The 22,421-nt window shown below is 38.7% G+C and overlaps 1 protein-coding gene across 1 annotated transcript; it reads left to right on the plus strand.

Annotated features, from left to right (window-relative positions):
• The first annotated feature begins 9,593 nt into the window (after positions 1-9,593).
• Positions 9,594-18,316, plus strand: mims1a (mitochondrial inner membrane scaffold 1a). The gene is made up of 4 exons (XM_088410704.1): positions 9,594-9,734; positions 11,349-11,814; positions 15,627-15,738; positions 17,332-18,316. Exons 2-4 carry the CDS (start codon positions 11,393-11,395, stop codon positions 17,644-17,646), a joined length of 849 nt encoding a protein of 282 aa, XP_088266830.1. The 5' UTR covers positions 9,594-9,734; positions 11,349-11,392; the 3' UTR covers positions 17,647-18,316.
• The last annotated feature ends 4,105 nt before the right edge of the window (positions 18,317-22,421 follow it).

Genomic DNA, 22,421 nt, shown 5'->3' on the forward strand with positions numbered 1-22,421 from the left:
GCATTACTTTCAAAGTTCCCCCCCAAAATAAACTTGGCCAAGAAAATAACAATCAAACCTCCAATCATCCTAAAACAAGAGCCAAAGCTTAACCTTAAAGGCTTAACTTCCTTACAATCACTCAATTTCCTGTAGTAAGGTAGGCAAACCTTTGACAAAACAGACTAAAACCAAACTACAATGCATAGCATGCAAGCAACAACATCTTTGCTGTACAATGGCTCAAACAGTTCCCCTGGTACTAGAATAGCAATCAGGTCCACTCGGGAGCATCATTGTGTTTCAGACAACCTGCCATTCCTGGAATCCGTTCGTCCAACAATCCATTTTCTTAACCACTTGAAAAACCACTAATCACATGTCATCTGTTATATACAATACGAGTAAAAAGCAATGATAGTATCTGGTAGTAATTTACTAGTGTATGCCCTTTTGAAAGAATTTAAAAACCTTCTATTTTTAATTTCCTGGGTAAGAGGCAATCAGAGTAAGATTGTTACTTTGCGATGTGCTCAATGGGTATTTGACTACAGTCGCCTTGAAAAGGCATCCCAAATGCTTTTCTCCAAAATGCACATGCGATTTATTCATTCAAATCATATTTAAAAAGCAAATGAACACAAAAATCTTTTAAAACTTTTGTAAACATTGCTTTTAACTTCTTTACAATGAACGAGCTGAGCAAGACTGTGTGCATTATGCATTTTAGTTGAAACCAGTACTCTGAAACGTAGCGCAAACATTGGCCTCACAGCCAGGCTTCGCAATTTTAATGAGCAGAAAGTGTTGCACAGTGCAATATATTAAGGGCACATTATCTTATAATTGTATCTGCTGCATCCTAATGCTCTACCACTCAGCTAATTATTCAAGACTGTGTAAATGATTGTTTGCTGCCTAGACTATTTAGGTGATAAACCATTGTGGTGATGATGACAGTGTCACGTTCAGTCTGGGTTTTTCGGGTTTTTGGATTTAGTTTAAGTAGTTTTTGGTTAATTTCGTTTGACTCATTCGTGTTGGTTTAGCTGCGTCTGCCTTTTTCTCAGTCTTGTTAGTTTTATCTCGTGTACCCCCGCTCATCACGTGTTAGCCAATCCGGTTCCCTTGCCTCTTGTCCCCGTCCAGCTGTAGTGTGTTTTCTGTAATTAGTTTTCATGTATTTATACCACCGTCCCTCTGTTGCCTTCGTCGGATTACTGTACTTCTCGTCAATTCGTGTTCCCTGTGCCTCTGTACTCGCCCTCCATTCTTCGTCGTCCCAATTAAGTCTCGTGAGTTATATTCCGTTCCTCATTTATTTTGCTACTTTGTCAAGTTTTTGTCTACTGCTTTTCCAACCTTGTTTTATTATTAAAAGAGCATTTTTGTTTGAGCAAACCCTCTCCGTCCTCCTGCGTTTTTGAGTCCCTTTCCCTCCACCGCCTCACGTCGCCATGCCACGATGTGACAGACAGGTGGTGGTGGACAGTGATAGGCGGTGACCATTACTACGATGGATTAAAATGATGGAAAAAATATACTGTTCCATCGGCCTGTCGTTTTTTTTTTTTTTTTTTTTTTTTAACCAATCACTGAAGGTTCTGCCCATCTCTGACATACAGTATACCTTTAATTTGTTAGGGTTCTGTTGTTAGGGTTAGAAAGAAATTTTTCCCGAATCCTTTTGCATAATATGGTGACAGTAGGCAGGTGTGCTCTGGTGCACGAATGTGTGATGACATCGTGCTATTTGCGCATGCCTCTGTCAGTGCCTCTCCCGCTCCACATGCTTCCTATATTCTCAGTGATTGAAGCAACAAAACTCAGTTACACTTGTCGAGTCGTGCTATGTCGTCAGGCAATAAATCCATTGTAAAGATATATTGCGCTGTTATGGGCTCATGTGTCCATGGAAGAGGAAAGCTAATGTCAATAACACCTGATTGGCATGCATTCTACTTACCGTATTTTTTGCACTATAGAGTGCAACTAAAAGCCTTAATTTTTTTAAAAAGCTGATGGTGCGCCTTACAATCGGGTGCGCCTCATATATGGATCAATATTGAGATTGGGATTCGTAGATGGGGAATGAACTGATAAAGTAAGCTTTACCTGTTTCTTTTGTGTGTTAAACAAGGTTGGTCATATTGTCTTTGAGTTATTATGCTATTGAGAGTTTAGAGTTATTATTTGAGTTATTATTGTTATTACATTGAGTATTACTATATTGTGATTGAAAAAGTTTTAAAATATGTCATTAATTGAGGGTGCGCCTTATAAACCGGTGCGCCTAATATATGGAAAAGGTTTTAAAATACGTCATCAATTGAGGGTGCGCTTTATAATCCGGTGCGCCTTATAGTGCAGGAAATACGGTACTTGTGGTGCAGAGCTGCATTGGCGGCCCATAGTTTGAGCACACTTTCTGTTGCATAAATGTTTGGGCATCCCAGTCTATCGTGTTTGGGGCTATGTTACACCTTCCACTCTTTGGTGCACATAGTGTTGCTGTGCCCATATGTACTGATAATTCATTCACAGAAAGTATACTGTACAGCGTGTGTCATACAGTAAAAACAGGCCCATCTTAAGCTTTGTGTTCTGGCAAATTTAATTTAATGTGTCCATGAACTTGATAAACCTGCTATGCCTCGGAGCAACTGCTGATATAGTTCCAAAAAGTAAATCATATTTTAGACTACCTACAATGTGGTCTATTGTGCTGTGCAGGTGGTTAACACCCAATTACTGTATATAGAATGATCATAATCAATTCATTAATATGACAAAAAAGTGGGACAGTCCCTCTGAATTATAGCACAAATCATTTCACAAATTATTATCATCATAATCTTAGCAATATTTTAAAAGTGCAAGTATTATAAGTACACAAGTATTATGTGTGTGTGGGTGTAAGTGGCGTGGGGTGGGAGGGGGGGGAGGGGGAGGCAATGAATGACAACACTCAGTCATGGTTACCCAGATTTTAATGCAAATGTGGGACAACACCATGATTGCCTGGGACTCAGCTCATTCCGTCTCACAATAGCAACAGTGGCGCAAACCCTGCATTCTACCTTCACAAATACAGTACTAGGAATGGACCAAAAAAATAAGGGGAACTTCAAAATAAAAGCATTCCAAAGCTGTTTGTTTCATACATGACTTGATACCCCACATTTTATTTTGAAGATAGGTCTGGCTTTCTCACAACGTTTGGCTGTTTGAAGATAATACAATGGCTTGACAGCTAGCACATTCTTCTGTATGTGTCATTGTACTTCTGGACCAACGTTCTAAAATGAACAGATCTCATCCCATAGTTGCTGCCCGGTAAATGTCTCTTTCTTGCCTGGGTCATTTTACTCTACCCTGTCTGAAAGGAGAAGCAATGACCATTTCAAACTTAGGTAAGCTGAATGAGTCCAACTCTGTCTCTCGCGGCAGGTTGCGAAATCTGAACACATGGGGGACACAGCCCAGATGTGTATTTTCATTCAAGGTGTGTTCTAAACTGTAATACCACTAGACATTATTTGATGATATCGTGATATTAATTCAATATACTGTATTTTGGTGTATTTGCATCACTGGTTATTGGGATATCAACAACTGCTTCTTACAAAGATTTTGTTTGTTATTTTTTTAATGTGCATAAAACACATTGATAGCGACACATTGATGAGATGATGGTTTGAAGATTAGCTTGCTAGAATTTTGTGTTCTTTATGGTAAGTGTCTTAAGACAAAAGACAATGCCCTGAGAAAGATACTGTAAGTGAATTGCTCACATTGTACTGCTTATTCAGACCCTTTTCTATACATTAAATGTATGTTAAATTTCTGCTTCAAAAGATTCATTGTGTTGTGACCTCACAAAACCACAAGAAAGCCAAGGGGAGAACAATATTTTCTGAGTTATTCCTCACAATATCTGATAATGTCAAAGTTTTGTTTGCCCTTGAGGCATTTTTTTCTTTAGAAAATGCAGTATGAAGTCCACATTATTTGAAACACGCAAATAGTTTTATGGTATAATATCAAAAACGGTTGTAGTTATCTTAACAGTACAAATTCTACTTCATGGAATTCTAATCTGGTTCATTTTTACTGACTAATAAAATCACAATTTGATGTGATGGATACTGCCCCTTGACAGCTAAGAGTGGCACCAGCAAGCTAGCGTCTCTAGTGACTATAAGTGGCCATAGAAAAAGGTTGGCTGGATGGATGGCTTGCTGAATGGATGGATGGCTGGATGGAATTTGATACGTTCGTGGAAGAGGCAACCAAACATACTGTAAAACAGGGTTATTACTCAGAAAATAAATAAAATGAGCTGATAATATAAGGGGAAGCCAACAATGGCATAAATGCCATGTTTTGTTTAATTCAACTCTTCCCAAATGTGCAGGGACTGGATTTACGGTGTCTCATGCCACTTACCACCATGTTAAAAACCAAGGACACCACACCTTAAAACCAGTCAGTGCGGCCTGCACCAATTGCCATAGTGTGTCAAAATGACCCTGATGCAAGGAAAAGCAACACTTAGATGAGTTATATTGTATCATTTGTGATAGAACATGAGTGTTGTTTTTTTTTTTAAGTTGCTCCAAGTCAGCCCTCAGAAATTATAATTGCATGTGTTTTTTTCAGTCACTGAAAGTGTGCATTGTTTATTCCAGCATCATGTTTACAGTATGACAGTGAGAAAAATGCTTACCAGTAAATATGTGAATTTTATGGCAGAAATTGCTGAAAATGGGCTCTGTATCCTAGCTGTATGTCCTTCTTTTAATCTATTTTCCCTCGAGCCAATGTCTGGAAAGCCAGCAATTACAGCACAGGGAACAATAATCCACCAGTTTCCACTGTTCCTCATGGCGTTGGAGCCTAGCCCATAACTACTTGCATCAGTCGACATCAGCAAATCTTTGGATTTTATAACTCTTTTTTTGGCTTTTTTAGATGACCGTGGAATTTGGTGTGTCTGTTATACTTGTGGACAACTTCATACAGTAAGCTCTATCATCTCAGCCATTTCCCCTCACATGCTAACTTGTAAAGCTACAGTACCTCATGTTCATTAGCAATAGTTTGAAATACTTTTGACCAATATTCTTATGCTGATCCTTTTGCTGAAATTCTCCCCGCTTGTGATGCCTGTAACAATGTTCGATGGCTTTAAACTCTTCCTGAACCGTCAAACTCCAGTCCACAAGGGCCTGTGTCCTTCATGTTTTACGAGTCTTTCTTTGCAACACACCCGATTCAAATCATTAGTTCATCAGCGAGCTCTGCAGGAACTTCAAAATTAGCCTGATCATCCGAATCAGGTGTTTTGCAAAAAAAGACTTGGAGAAGTCTGCAGGCTATGGTTGACTAGAGTTTGACGCTTCAGGACTAAGAGGGTCAAAGGACCTCGATCATGATGTTTTTACACTTCTGCATATAAATTACATTTGGCACATTGGCAATTTAATTTCCTTTTAAATATGAGTTTTATGCTCCTCACAATTCTAACCAGAAGCAAAACGTCTCGCTGGTAGGCTGTACTTCTTCGCCGTGTGCCCCCTCTATGTTGTTGTTAAATTCCACCGGTCACGAAACATCCATCCAGCCATCATCTTGAATGTCTATCCTCACATGATTTGCAGAGTGAACGAAGGAGCCAAAAACAGGCGTTTTACAGACATTAAAATGAAAAACTGTGTCTACAGATCGCACTGAACCATTCAACTTATCAAATCGGTCCCTGTGGGAACCTAGTATTCATAACAAAAGTTCCGCCCGCTGGTGAGTGACATTGAATGTCCAGTGAGTTCGGTGAGTGACATTGAATGAACATGCATTTCAACTCCTTTCACGACTACTCACTAATTTTCCACAGTAAAACATTGCAAGTAATAAAAGAAATGTTGCTGTTTACTTAGCCCACTCAGTGCAAAGTCTCTCCTTCTCAACTCTGGAACTAAAATGAAACTAAAAGACGTGGATAAGGGCGGAACTGTAGGAGAGGTATGAATTTCTTCTGTCATAATAAGCTTTTTCTGAAGTCATTTTTACCTGCTCGGGTAGGGGCATTGTGAAAGTGCAGAATAAGCAAGGAATGCTTTGAAATTCACCAATGAATGAAAATAACACGCTGGGGGTGTTTAGGGTGAGAAATCAACGTTCTAGCATGGTTAGAAGCGCCACAAAGTCAACTTTTTGTGATAGGGCCCCTTCAAAGTTTCTACCTTCTCTCCTAGTCATAAATGCTGAAGGAAACAGTCTGAAGTTTTTGTTTACATTATCAGTAAAAGCAAACAACCTTAGGAAGTTTTATAACTCTCTCCCCATGGCGTATATCAAGCTGCTGTTTTTTGTTGTTTTTTGAGTTTCATGGTGGTCCTGAATCACTCAAAACATTGCTTCCTGTCTGGCCACTTGCAAGGGAAACAATTGCGAGAGGCTTCAAGTCTGACATTTTGCTAGGTTTCCCTTGTCCTGCCAGTTTATTTTGACAACATGTAAAGATCACACATGTCATTTAATGCCTTTTGGCAGCAAGCAAAGAAAGGAAAAAAATACTTAGACATTTGAAAAAGCAAAACCAACCAATAACAAAACCACATACAGTACTGTATATACCTCTTACTAGAAACCCTGAGAATTGACTATAATTTTGAAAAAAGACTACATATGTTGGTTGGATGCAGCATGCTTAACTTGACAAACTGATTTGGCACATTACATGCTTTTATGGTGATAAATATATGTGAAACCATGTAAAGGAATATTTGCATTGTATACATAATCCATATTACCACTTGATCATTGTGTTCCTATTCTACTTCATAAATGCAAGTGTACCAAAACAGTGGCAACACATTCAAGATTTACCATGCTTAATTGTTTATATCTAATTAGCGATGCAAATTGACCAAGAAATTGGATGAATATAATATATATGTATTATTTTATGTAACCAAATAAATGTGGCATGGTAGCTGACTGGTTAGCATGTCTCCCTCCTGAACCAGACTATTGAGTACTTTATTCATTTATCCAATTTCTTGGTCAAAATGATCAATTTGCATCGGTGGGCCCTATCGCCAATATACACCAAAAACCAAAAACTATGAATAACGAGATTAACTTTCAGGGTAAATGTGATATCTATTTTTAGAGCGTATACCTCCCCGTCGTCTTTTTCTATTGAACATTTCCTTTTACATCGTTAGTATGAAATTTAACTATGGCCACTTTTTACACTCATTTACAGTTAGAATATTATCGAAAACACTGTTTTTGTAAATCACTGTTCACTATGTACCTTGTGAGTGTTGGAAAAAAGGAAGCCTTGTACTCAAAGAACATTGTGTCACAGTGGAAAATCCTTTGTTTCCAGCTGACTTGAGACATAAAATGGAAGCAATACTCTCAGGATGTGTTGTCCATTTGCATGCACATGACTGGAATCATCATGAACACTCGATCACAAGGTTTTTCATTTCATGATTTGCTTTCTTGAGGCATGCTTTTTCAAATATATCTAACTGTATCATTGAAGGGCCTAGTTTGCCAGGAAGGCCTTTTTTCCACAACAACAAAAAATAAAATAAAGTTTATTTTTAGCGTAAAAAAAACATATTTGCATTTTCAAATTCATCAATTTTGAAGGACTCGTTTAAATAACTGACTTCTGAAAATGGATCTTTTCCTCCGCAATGTGGGCAGGCTGACCAGGTCACATGATTAACTTTTTGCAATGGTTACACTGGTTTGGCTACCAATGAACAAGAATTGTCAATCTCAACCTCATGGCCCTTTGGCATCATTTTTGGTTTCATCCAATACATTTTTTGACTAGACTTCTGCTAGCTAAAAGGGGGAGTGAAAAATTGCCTGACAATATAATGTTCAGGAAACATAATATCACGACTCACCTGTTTCCTCAGTCTGTGACATCTGCATGCCGAGTCCCGTATAGCTTCACTATTTGTGATCTCACCTTTGCTATATCTGCTTCTTACGTACTTGCTTCAGGAGGCATTATTATATTTAATCAAGGACTGTTTGTGATGGATGATAAACTCCAGAGCACAGTAGTAGTTATTGTTGTCTAGATTACAAAACATTCCCTTCATTGGCATAAATGGGCTTGAAATATTCTGAAGACATATTTCGTATAGACAAAAAAAAAAGCCCAATGGTCACATGGAGTTTTGATTTTATATGGGTGGTGGTTGAGCTACTGTATTACTGTTTGTCTCCTTACTTGGGAATTAAATGTCTTGCTGAGATTATTACCTCAGGCACATCTATAAGGATATGGTTTCTTCAACTATTGCACTAGAATTAAGTTGTTTTTTTTTTTTTGTCTATCGTCTATAATATTATGCTCCAGATTTTTAAAGGTCAAAAGGAGTCATTTATTGTATTTTTCTGTCTGTACGTGTGCGTGTGCGTGTGTGTGTGTGTGTGTGTTTGTGGAGCTTGTATGTTCTTCTTGTGCCTGTGTAGATGGATGAATGGTAATCCACTAGTAAATTCTCTATAACCAATAAAGTACCCCAAAACAAAGCATGCTCCACTTAAAGCGTTCAAATCATTTTATGAGTGTAACTTATAAAACTTTCATATATACATGTATTAACATACAAGTAATATAAAATATGCAAACAAACATTTTACACACTTTCACATAATCTTACTTATACTTACAATTGATTTATATTTTGAACACACTATAGTTTCAATGATATAGTTTATAAATATTTTCTTAGACACAGCGAGTGATTCACACCTTTTCAATTCTATTTCATAGACTCTATAAATGAACACCTTTAACAGACTCACATTTGCCTTGTTTTCATCATTGATTTTTTTTAAGTCTCTTGTAGCTCTTAAACTATATAAAAAAAACATCCCTCACTAATTTTGAACTCTTTCTGTATATTTCTACAAAGTTGGTTATTGTATGATTTGAACATTATTTGTCTTTATTTTTCGAATGAATCTTAGTTTTCTTAGCAGGGATGACCTATATTGTATCTTGAAATGTTTTGTATAAAAGTAGTGTTTCTTGTTTTTATTGGAGCAGGAGAAAAAAAAACATGTTTTTAATTATTATTACAAATAAAAGCTGAAATTATTTATGGGTGTTTGCAAATATTTTAGGAGTGCTTCAATTCCCCCTTTCCATCCCACTTCTACTGCCAGTCAGTACCTGGGCCAGAATGTTGAGATGGTGCAGACATCCAAAACACCTGTGCACCTGCACATCAAGTTGAAGTGGTCTGCAAACATGGGTGCACTTTGCAGGACATGTCTATCTGTTGTAGTCCCGTTGTTTTCATACGCGTTTGAGTATACATTAGGATATACTGCCTCTCAGAGGCCTTGTATAAAGCAGACATGTAAACGTTCCGTTAGACAGCAACTGTACAACTCAATACATCCTGAGGAATTGTTTTCATTAGTTAGATAATTGTTTAGAATGATTTCGAATCTGTTTCTTGGCATGCGTTTGAAAACATAAAAATGACATGGCGTACAATAATACAAAGTAAATGGTAGTGTAGCGGACTGAGAGAACTACGTTGCCCGTGATGCACAGCGGGTTGTGCAACGTATTCGTGCGCCGTGCACTTTCCTCTGCTGTAGAAATGTGGTCCTTGACCGCCACAGTGCCTTGGCAGGTTGGCATGGCTTTCAGGCTTCAAGATTAGCGCTTTTTCAACCCTTCAACGCGTAATTATATCGTAAGTGAGCGCTGATAATTTTGAAATTGCATTTATTTTGGGGAGGAACTATACAGGATGACATCTCCTATGTTTCCATCGCTAATTAGCGGCTAGCTAAGTGCTAACCAAGAGCCAAAACACAAAGTTGGCCGCAATCTGAGATTCGGCCTTGAGAATAAACCTCCCTGCGAGAGTGTATGTAGCAAGAACACAAACGACGCCTAAATCCTTCAGTTTTGTGCAGCGTTTTCTTCTAATGGAAAGTTAACGGAGCCTTTCGCTTGTCCTCCAAACACAAGCTGATCAATGTCAACTCCTAGTGGTATGGAAAGTTAGTAATCAGAGAGTAATGTGGTTTCCGGTTTGAAACTGGGGACATAAAACATTACGATGCGCAATATCTGTTTATGCGCATACTTTTTTTTTGGGCTGTGCGTACGTGATGAAATTGCCTTCACAATAATGTCTTAGCTGTATGATCAGTGGGACGAGTAACATCTGGCTCAGTTTATCAATTTGAGATTAATTTGATTTAACCTTTCATTTTCTGGCTTTTTCTTATACCGTATATACCGAACATTTCCATTATACACACACGCAATTGTTTTCATTTCGCAATGTGTGTATATATATTTATATATGAATCTATGTTGATTTTAATTTAATGCAAGGCCTGATTTATTTATACGTTTTGTGAAGGCAAGGTTTTTGACACCAGTTTATGTTGTCACGATACCAAAATTATGACTACCTTCTTGTACCTGTTTAAAGTATCTCTTTGCTGTTACACTGAAAAAATAACAGTTAATCAGGAAAAGAAATGGAATCAACTCAAAACAACTTTAAATTGTATATGCAAAGTAATAGACTGTGTAGGAAGTTACAGCACATGCATTATTTCCGATACACACACTTCCACTACACACCCTATTATCTCTACTCATGTGCCCCTGAACAAGTTTGAGGCTCTAATACAGGTGTGGGACAACTTTTTGACGTGCGGGTTCTAAAACTTGACAGAAGTGCCACTCTAATATTATTACATTCTACATGTCACTATTATTTAAATGAACTGTTTGATCTTGTGAATGAATTACAAAATTTCAATAAACTGCTGAACTTTTTGAATTGAGAGCCACAAAGTGTTCTAATATTTGACAAAAGGACCAGGAGCAGATGCTGTGTTTTAAAAAATTAAATTGCGGCTAATTCATAATAAATGCAGTCCCCTTGAGTTAACTTGCTTTCTTTTAAGTTATTTTCAATTACTTTCACACAATTGAGCATTTACAGTATTGCAATGGGGAAGAGTATGAGGGTGAGGGGCAGCCTTGGTAGGCCTTTCATGTTTGTCCCTGTCAAAGTGAGTTCAAAAGGTTTAGGGTGGGGTTGGTGGCCAGTGGGGAGGTGTAGATAAGTTTATAGTCCACAATAGCCTATACCTACTACCACAGGCACTGGGGGTTGGAGTTTTTTTTACGTATGTAATGCTCCTTAACCTTAAGGATGGTGATACCAAGGTGTTATTTTTTCCGAAAGAAGACAAGCCAAAACAAAAAGATTTCCTTAGTCATCATTGCTATTCAAAACCTTAATTGTGTTTCCCTCTGCCCCCCTCCCCTTTACTCATAGTGTGTGCAGGGCGAAGGTGGTAACCACAGAAAAGAAGAAAGGTGATGTTAATGCAGCACATCATCACGCGTGGTGCCCTGCGAAGGGGAGCAGTGGTGCGTCGATTACTGCCAGTTGCTGCTCTGCATGATCCAGTACAATCAGCATGCAGGTGTGCCCTCCTCCTGCGCCCTCTGCACCCAGCAGACTGCCGTTGGTTCTCGGCATCATCGTCCAGCATGGTGGCCCATCCGCCCAAAAATCCACAGCCGGGTGGAGAAACATCCATTTCCTCACCTCAGACACCATCAGCTGAGCAAGACAAAAACAAGGCCAGTGTTGAAGAGGTGGACCCTTTGCAGGACAAGTCAATTGGTCTCGCTCAGAGATTCAAAAAGACCTTCAAACAGTACGGGAAGGTGATGATCCCCGTGCATCTCGTCACATCCTCATTTTGGTTTGGAACCTTCTACTATGCTGCTATGAAGTAAGTAACTTCAAGGTACTTGTGCACATGTTAAAAGAACTTTAAATGGATTTTAACCAAACATTAGAGGTGTGGGCAACATGTCTGAGTTCTTAATTGGAGTGTGACCTCCATCCAAAATAGTCAAAGCAACAGTTTTCAACATTCATCAAATGTTCAAATGTTTTTATAACTCTTCTGATGAAACATTGACTTATAGTTGAATGGTACTTGGTAATGGCGTGAGGGTCTCTGTACCGCTTTCACTGGCACAAAGCGACTGAGGAGGGAAGCCACGCAAAACACTAAAAATGGTGACTGCTATATGGCATATGCCACGTCCCCCTTTTTTTTTTCGTTACTAAGATGGCAGTCGATTTGAACGTCTATGCTGATTACCACTGTCACGGTGAGAGCTGTAAAAACTACCAAATAAAAGAAAAGTTTTGTCTGAGGAGACAGAAATCAAATACAAAGGGAGGCCATCCGGACTGTCAAGGATCATCACTTTCAGGGAGGTGCTCAAAGAATTGGAATAGGACGTTGTTTTAGCTGCTCAAATCAAAACACAAATGTTAATGTTAACTCTCGGGAACATGCGCGGTAGCAATAAATGGTGATCTCTTTGATAGTTCGCAGTTCCACACTGACACGACCAGCCATGAAACAAAATGGAAAAGTGTGATATTGTTTTAGATTCCTTACCTCATTGCTGTTCAACCTTGACACAGTCACACTCGAAATAGGAATGTAATTCAATCCCAATGCAGGTGGTCCAGAACTCAGACTTTGTCATCTTCTATTAGTCAAAACATTACATTGCCGTCATATTTAACGAACGTGAATGCTCTTAAGTGTTGAGGTAAATCATCTGGTAGAAATGTTATTTTGGCTGCCACTGTTTACAAGGTCTGATTTGCTCAATTTCCATCTTGGAATGCTGGTTATTTTAGTATTAAAAAAAAATACAAATAGGGGTAGTAGACTTGATGACCACTATTTTGTTGCTTGTTTCTGTCATTTTTGTCTGTTTCGTTTTCTCCACTTTGATAAGCACAATCATTTTGATCTCTATCATTTCGGACATTTTTATATCGTTTGATCCCTTCTTTTTTCTGCGATAGTTCCATGTTCTATTATGTCTGGCAAACAATCAGTCAACGGAAACACATTTTACATTCCATTTTTGTTAACCTTTCTTGTCCACCAGAAATGTCAGTCAAAATTATTCCATTTAGGAAGACAACATCATTCTTATTAATTTTGTTTGAATTGACGAGTGAAAGAGGAAAAAAAACACTCTTCACCTAGACACACTGAATAGATGGGCCAGAGATACTTAATTAACCAAGTGGCGAAAGCCTTGGATGCTTACAGTAGATATAAAAGGTGTACACACCCCTATTCAAAAGCCAGGGTTTTGTGAGAATTAAAAAAAAAAAAAAAAAGAGAGACAAAGTTAGGGCATTTTCAAAATCTTTTCCACCATTACTGTGACATATAACTCATGCAAGTTGAATTAGCTATTGGAATTAAATAACCAAATCTAGAGTGTCACACTTGCCGCCATTTAAAAGACCTGTATAATGGTATTTTAAACTATCCACATTAAATATACGCACATCAATTATGAAATCTTAGCTTTTACACGAACGCAATTTCGTTTCTGAGGTTTTTGTAAGCGACATTTCTAACCTGCCTGTGAAATACAAAATGAAATAAAGTTAAATAATTCAAATAAAATGCAATCTATCTTTAAAAGGCGCACATTGTACTTATTAGCTCGCTAAATTACTTATTAGCTCGCTAAGTTACTTATGTCAAAAACTTGCTAATGAATGTGTATATATGAATGTGAATATAATCATAGGTCTAGTTATCATTCAATTATATTACATGGGGGGGTGGCACTTCTCCGGAAGCGGCCATGTTTGTTATAGCTATGGACAACGGTAAATGCAGCACCTCCTGCTGTCCGCTGTGCTATTAATTTCAAGGGAATTTCCTGGCACAAATGAAAATGCAAACAATCTAAATGCATTCAGGGCAGCACTATATACCATGATGAAGATAAGAACTTATATTAGCTAGCATGTTATCCACAATCACAAGTTGTGGGATCAACAAACAAATTTGGGGCATATTACAATACATTCTTACCAAGAAAGTACAACTTACACTCGTGGGCCAGATTTCACTGAGACAAAACAATGTGTGCGTCACCGACCGACGGCTCTCAAAATCACACCATCCTTTTCATTACGAAATGTAAGATTAACAGCGGCCAGAGGAGGCGCCAAAAAATAAAGATCAAGCCAAACAAAGCACAAATGAATGAACGCCTGCTGTCTGTCAAGCTGTGCGCTCCCAAGCACACATTTTCGTACTTCCACCTTTTCTACAGTAAAACTTTGTAACTAATAAAGCAAACGTTGTGGTTTACTTGTCCGACCCAGTGCAAAATCGCGTTTACCCAACTCTGGAATGACAACCAAAGCATTGTATTTTTTCCAATATGAGTCAATCTTGAGTAGAAGTTGACCCCCTCATTTTTGGGTGAATTTTTCTCAAACCTACAGTAAGTACAGTATAAGTCCATTCCTGACCTTAGAGTTCACATATCATGGCTGTCCAATTAAAGCAAATCATGGTGTGTGCTATTAAAATGACAAAATTACGGTAGAGACATTTCTACATCGCAACATTGAATAACAAACGTACTGTTGCGTGGGGGGTGCAAGATAACTGCGAGGCAATGTGGACGCTTGATGAATGATGAAACTTATGTTGCAACAATAAAATGATTTGAAGTTCCAATGCTTTATTTTTTGACACCGCTGAATATTTGTTGAAAAGCCTAAAAGTCATCATCACTATCTGACATGCCAAATAGCTTCTCCCACTTAACGTCCAGATGTCCTTATCTTTCTTTGTTCAAACATCCTCGTTAATCGTTGCCCCTCGCTGTTTCTCTCCCCACCTGCCGACGTCCTTGCCGACTTCAAGCGCACGTCCACGGATGAAGGAGACATTTCAAGCCGTCTTTTCCTTTTCATAATGCGTAAAAGTCCCCCGAAAAAAAATGAGCCATGCAGCCTCGTTGTTGAGAGTAAAGAGGCAATAGGGCGGCGCTTGAAGAAAATGCAAACACGCTAAAACGAATGCCTACTATATTGATTTAGAGGTGTATATATATATATATATATATATATATATATATATATATATATAAAATCATTTTAAGCCTTGTGAACGACATATTACTTATTTCACATTTGAATTAATGGTATTCAAGTACAAATATGTGGAAAAAAATTGGTCTGGTTTTGAGTTGTGCGATTAGAAGTCAACTCTTAATATGGGGATCGAAACTTAGGGGAAGAACAAAAAAAAAAAAACGTACTCGAAAAAATACGGTAAATGGCACGGCTGCTCAAATGATGTGGGTGCATTTACTCTTCAAGGGCGGTGAAGAGGCGCTACCACAGTGTTCCTCCTCACTGACGTTAAATAGAGAGACTCCTGAACGGAACATTGTCAGATGGTTAACAACCCCCCCCAAAAAGTAAAATTTCCATGATATAGGGGCCCATTACGGTTCAACAACTTGGTAATTGTCTGTAATTTTCCTTCTTAAAATGGAACGGGCGTGTGGACTAGTTTTAGCCTCACCTTTGTATGTTTTGGGCTGATTGAGAAAGGAAAGGAAGGTTTTTGCCAAAATGAATAGAACTGTTTCATATTTGTTTGTGTACAAAAAAAAAGACGAAAAGAGAAAGTTTTGTACCCGCCTCTTTAAATCATGAATTCATTATTCTTTGTATTTTTCCCAGAGGTGTAAATGTTGTACAATTCCTGGAGATGATCAATGTGCCAGAATCACTTGTTGGACTACTGAGAGAATCATCCAGTGGTTATGCTCTAACTGCTTATGCCATGTACAAGGTAATTTAGTTCATTACTTCATTTGCTGATCATGTTGAATTATAATAGCTTTTTGAAGTGCTGTCATCATAGAATATGCCGCGAGTTTTGCACACTGCCATCTGGGTACCATTGCCATGTCCTCGAGTACTTAAAATTCAGCTATTAGCAGCTCAAGGGATTTGACTGTATAAGTGTGTTTTGACAGGTTCGCACAGTGGGTTGGTTGCCCCTTCAAAATCTTTTCACACGGACTGACTTCAGCACGACACTTGCTTCCAACACAAAGACGCTTGTTAAACAGCGCACTCTGGTGGTCTTATGATTGGTCCTTGCCTGAGCCCCGAGTACGTGTGACGTCATTTTCTGGTGACGGCACGTTGCAAAAAGTGTTTTGGAAAGTCTAAAGCGTGCATGAAAATGAATTGATCTGATTAATTATAGACAACTATTAACGTTTAATTAACTGCCGAAAATGGCTAAATGAGTTGAGTATTGCTTCAGATGAAAAAACTATGATGCCATTGTTTATTTCTTTCACCACGTTGATTGATGTTGTTTTGTGCCACCAAAATGTTCTTGCTGCACTTCCAACCATATATTTTTTTTTTCACATTGTAAATTAACACTGGTCATCTAGACTGCTCAACAACATGCATTTAAAATATTATCCAAACCAGAATATGTTTTAGATTCTTTAAAGTCAGCATTTTTTTTTGTTTTTTTTTTGCCAACATTGCACATCATCCATGCCAACTTTTATGTGAGGAATAGCCTTTAGGAACTATTCGACTTTCAATTCACGGCTGTTCATTTTGAGCTTGAATATCTTACGTAAATGAGAGGGTTTGCATTTTCAGATTATCAGATAGCATTTTTGAGTGCTTGTGCTATGGTGGGGAATGTCGGTGTGGCTTAAATTTCATGGATAAGAAGTTTACCTCGGTTTCACTATGTTTATGTGCTGCATTATCTTCAATTTAGATATCAAAGAGGTTTTATGTCTCCCAGTGTTTTTTTTTTTTTTTTTTTAATTCTGTGCAAGACCGTAAAACACCTTTTTTGAGTATTAAAGTTTCCTCGACCGCTGATCTAGCATAGTTTTACACTTCCCTACATGTCTGAGCCTCAAAACTATATTCCCTTACAGCACAGGTGTCAAACTCAAGGCCAGGGGGCCAGATCGGGCCCACAACCTCATTTTATGTGGCTTACGAAATGACTTCCAAGTTTCTGGCTAAAATACCACATTTGCAAGTTGTATTCAACCTTTAAAATTTTTTTGGGAAAAAACAGGCATTTTTTTGTTCTCCATCTCTTTTGAACAGATTTTACCGGCCTCTGATTTAAAAACTAGGACGACCACGCTTCAAGTTTGACTTCGTATTCATACCGGGCCTCTAATAGAAACTATAACTACAATAGGGCCCACGATAAAAATGGCATTTTTATGGACATTTCTATACACACAGATCGCTAACTATTTGTCTGCAAGTCATTACAAAGTGCCCTTTCCCCAATTTGTCCGCGCAGCTTTCAAATGCAATGGAATGCTGCACGAGTGGGCAGCGGTGTTTATTTCATTTGTTGACCAGTCTGTGTGTCCTCTTCCAGATCGCCACTCCTGCCAGATACGCTGTGACTCTGGGCGGCACTTCTCTGTCTGTTCAATACCTCCGTAAGCACGGCTACTTATCCACACCGCCGCCGGTCAAAGACTACATCCAGGACAAAATGGAGGAGACAAAGGAGAAATTTTCGGAAAAAATGGAGGAGACCAAGGAGAGATTTTCCGAGAAAATGGAAGAAACAAAAGAACGCTTCTCCGAGAAAATGGAAGAGACTAAGGACAAGCTGTCTGAGAAGCTGCAGGAAACCAAAGACCGAGTATCTGAAGGGAAAGCATTTTTTCGGAAGAAAAATGATTAGAAAGCACTGCAGGTGGGACCTCAATAAAAGATCCAATTATGGTCGGAGCTACTCAGTGATTTGGGGCCATGGTGATGAATGAGATGTTCTTGTCCCCGAAAATGTCACGTCTCGCATCCTACTCTTTCAATCTTGTCGACGTTTGAGTCAAATCTTGTGCTACATGTGCTACGCGTGGTACTTGGATAGTCGAAGTTTAGACCAGACCGCTACTTGGCAAACTCCTGGCATGGTTTCCTTCTGGCAAGCAATCACAGCTTTAACTTTTTGTAACGCGTAAAACGTCAATAAAGAAATGACACCCTAGAAGTGACACATGAGAATCCTTCCTGTTGTCAAACCCGAAACGTATGATTCCATCAGCATGGACAAGATCACCAACGCCGTTCTAAAAGCTCAATATCCCCTTGTGTCTTTTTTTTAATGCAGTGAGACCATTTTTTTTCCCTAATACTGTACTTGTACTGTATGTAATGTTGGCTTAGCCAAAGCTAATTTATGACAGTGACCACCTATTCAACACTATACAATTAGTGAAACTAATCTTGAATTACAATCACGTGATTAATGCGATACCACAATTCACAATTTAAGTATACAACTGCAAAGTTGCATCAGATGGAAAAAGATCTTGAGCTACAAATTAAACTTGATGTGTAACACACCAAAACTGAGATGTGTGCTTGTTTTTAAGTCCTCACTGTCAAAAATTTAGATTGCCACTCCTACCAAAAGTAGGATACTACGTTTGACTTTGTGCGCGTGTGATTCCATGTCGTGATTTCAACACGGCTAGTTAGAAGGATGAATGCACGGACGGTGGTTGGATAGATGCCTCATTCATACCTGGAAGATCACGTCTCGCACAAAACACAAATCTCAATGACCTTTGTCCAAACAGCCGCTGGTTCAACTGAGAGAACATGACGCGTCATATCGAGCACTTGTCTCAACCTTCCCACGCTGATGTCGTCCATCATGGTTTCTAATACTGAGATATTTTCAACAATGGTGTGTTTTCCTCTCGTACGCACGGTATTCATGCTTATGACTCGTCTGGTTTCATTTGGCAGAATTCATTGAATTCGGTGGAAAGATGGTAGCTTTTAGTGACAAAATTGACGCACATTTTTCTCTTGAATTTGTACTTTTCCGCGCTTTTGCTGAATCCAAACAGGTCCATCGAGCTTCTCCGCAGCAACCAGAGCTGACTCACGGACCGGTGTGGGTTCCTCTATTTTCTTTTTCACTCTGAATTTCTCTTTCTGAATGACCTTTTCATCATGAACGCAATTATTCTGGGGTCACGTTTTTGCCAAACTATTTTGTACTCCGACGGTAGTCCTTCAAAACAGTCGCTGTATTCGAGTGACTCGTGATCAACAGCAGTGAGGAGACTATAAAAACTCATTTTACAAACTGGACTTCCGATTAATTTGGGATGCTGTGAAAACATTAAAACAGAAAAAATGCAAATCTTTCTCAATCTATATTTAATTATACATTTCAAAGAGAAGATATTTAATGCTCGCAAATATTCCAAGTGGTTATGACACTGCTTGCCATATGCTGAACGCATCTTTACTTTGTGGCTTCTTTGCACAGCTCCTTCCTGTCATTTCTGCTGCTCTGTCATGGACAAAATCTTTTTCAGTTCATTATCATGTATGTAAACTGTCATGGTTGTTTTATTGCCCTCTTAACTCTATCCGTTTTTTGTAGATGTTGAGCCCTTGAGTCCCCAACCTAGTGTACAGAATGTGCCTTAGTGTGTATGAGAGGAGAGATACAATGACCTCTGCTGTCCAAACTAAATTTGATCTGTTTATACAGTCCAGTTCCCCCCACTCCCTACACAAGCACCTGTCGCCCCCCCCCCCCCCCCCCCCCACACACACACACACATAGGGGGAATGACAAAGAGGACAGAGCGGTGCTGCAATGCAAAATAGAGACAATCTGGGTCCCTCGTGTGTGAGTCGCTTTCTGAACATGACTCAAGTGTCAAGATGCCTCTGTGATGACTGGGGTGAAACGCAGGCCAGGAAAATAGATGTTCACGGCATGTAAATGCGTAGCTTAAAATGTATTTAACACAATGGGCAAACAAAGGTTTGTTCAAAACTTGAATGAACTCTTCCTTAATTTTACCTCGTGAAATGAATCAATTTCTCCATTGTCCAATTTCAAAATTTCATTCGGTCGCCACTAGGATGGAGTGTTCCTGCGTTTATTCCTGCATAACGTTGAGTAAACTGAGCACACAAAAGCAGTAGTTCTGAAACTTCATATGCCAAGTGCCCCCCCTCATAACCAGCGTTAACATACAATCGCCTTAAACAAGCATAAAAGTGGGAATTTGTGGTTTAAGCTCTCCCATGTTGCAGACTGATTTGTCTTTGTATGTGGACGCTGTGTCATCAGTAGGGAACATCACTAGAACAACGACATTTTAACATGTACATTGCTTTTTTTACTTAACATACATTATAACGATGGCCAAAGAATCTGGCACCCCATACTAGAAATGCGCCATAAAATGAGAAGTGAGGGGTAGATGAGTTCAAATCTTGAGAAGGTTCTGGAACGCTGGGACGAGATCAATCTTTGTGATTTCTGGCCCCACAGCCTTTTGAAGCTCAGAGAACTTGTCGGCCACCATATAGCGGCTCCAGAGCCGCATGTGGCTCTTTCATCCTCATGTTGTGGATCTCTGTGGTTTGGGGAAATAAACAATGCTTGGTTCAGTTTGACTAAGTGGACGGTACAACAAGCATTTGAATTGCAATCAATAATGGTTGCATGATTGGGTTATAGGGCGACATCTGTTGGACGTGTTTGGTGCGACGGGACACGAAACGCGACACGACGCGAGACAGCCAATCAGTTTTGGGAAGGTAAAAACAGGAAATGAAAATATAGCACACATTTTCAGAGTAAGATATAACTGAACATTAAGAACTGAAGCGCTTGAAGAATTCTTAAAAGAAAATAAATGGGAAACGGGAAATACTGCATGGACTCCCAGGTTAAAAGCAGACATTTCAAATTAAGATATCACAGGGAAGTAAACAATACAAACTGGTGCACTTGAAAAATCCTTAACACAGGCATGTCCAAACCCAGTCCTCGAGGGCCGCCTATCCGGCATGTTTTGGAGGTTTCTGTCCTCCTAACACACCTGATTCAAATGATCAGCTCATCAGCAAGCTCAGCGGAAGCCTGACAACAAACCTGATCATTTGAATCAGCTGCATTGGATGACGGAAACATCAAAAACATGCAGGATAGGCGGCCCTCGAGGACCGGCTTTGGACATGCCTGCCTTAACAGAATAAATCTAGGTTTGTGATCACGGATGGTTTCAGACGTTGGTTCGGTCTGCTTGCTTCTTTTACTGGAAATAATGTGGTACAACCTTGGTGAACAATCGCTGCTGTAAGCAACCCCTCTGGCTGATTCCGTCCGCTTCCACCCTCCTAATATTTACTTGTACAAGTGAAAAAAAATGTTAGAATGTTACAAAAAAGTCAGCTAATAAGGTTTTATAATGGCAATGGTTTTATTACGGAACTGATTATTTTATTTCCTTGGGGACTATTTGAACAACGACTTTTTTCTTTCAGTGTGACCAACAAAATCTGAACCAAAATGCTGCTCAAATGATTTGATTGTCTTGTTTAAAAAGGGTAAACCATGGAAGAATGTGAACGGCATCTGAGTTGTGTGCTCCCGCAGCAATTTATTTATTTTTTTTAATTTATTTTATTTTTTACCGCAGAAGGTTACAGAGCGGGCAGGAGGCGGGCCCTGCCCACCTTCCCGCTGCAGACAAGTGAGCATAAGTACTTTGAACATTAACTTTGTTTCACTCCTGTGAATGTTATGACAAGTTGCCAGATGGGGTCTGTCTATAAATACTGTAAGTCTGTGTTGCTGTTGAATAATATACCAAAATGTATGCTTTAAGCATATCATTACTTTACAGGGCAGAGTGAGTCATTTGCTTCTGGCTCAACAGGATCTATGCCCGAGTCTGTTTAAAAAAAATAAATAAATAAAATACAGAGAAAGAACTTGATATTTTAATGTAGCCCTTATTTGACCTTCACAGGGTTCTGCATTAGAGAGAACAAATCAGCATATTTGGTGATTTTTGAGAGAAAAAAAAAAAGGAGCTACATTATATCAGCGCATGTACTGAAAACCACATTATCAGAACTTTAGATAGTCTAGATCAGTGGTTCTCAAATGGGGGTATGGGTACCCCTGGGGGAACTTGAGATTTTAAATAAAACAAACATGCAAAAGTCCTTTAAAAATAATTATTGAATGAATTTAATGTTTCAGGAAAATATAAGTTCATAAAACAAATTTTATGTTCAGTAGATTCCATTTCATAATTTTTAAAAGCCAGATTCCCCCCTCTACTACAATAGTTTGACCCAACTTGTCACATGCCACCGCTCGTTACCTGTCAAGTTAATGATTTATTTTTATGAACAGATCTCTACGGTTATCTCCAAAAATTCCTCTCTATGTTGAATATTTTTCAGTGGACAAATATTTATTTTTAATTCGTTTTGAGAACAGGTCACGCACTTAATGTTGATTATTTTTTGTGGACACATATTTACTAATAATTATTTCTTTTTGATAACAGATCTATGGTTTCAAAGAGGACACTTTATGTTGATTAGTTTTTGTGGACCTATACAAAGGAAGTTTGAATGGTTCTAAAGTTTAATCTACATTGGTGGCTTGTTTTGGTTTTT

The sequence above is a fragment of the Hippichthys cyanospilos genome, chromosome 3 (assembly GCF_059441005.1).
Source record: "Hippichthys cyanospilos isolate Australia breed blue-spotted pipefish chromosome 3, RoL_Hcya_1.0, whole genome shotgun sequence".
In the NCBI taxonomy this organism is placed as follows: Eukaryota; Metazoa; Chordata; class Actinopteri; order Syngnathiformes; family Syngnathidae; genus Hippichthys; species Hippichthys cyanospilos.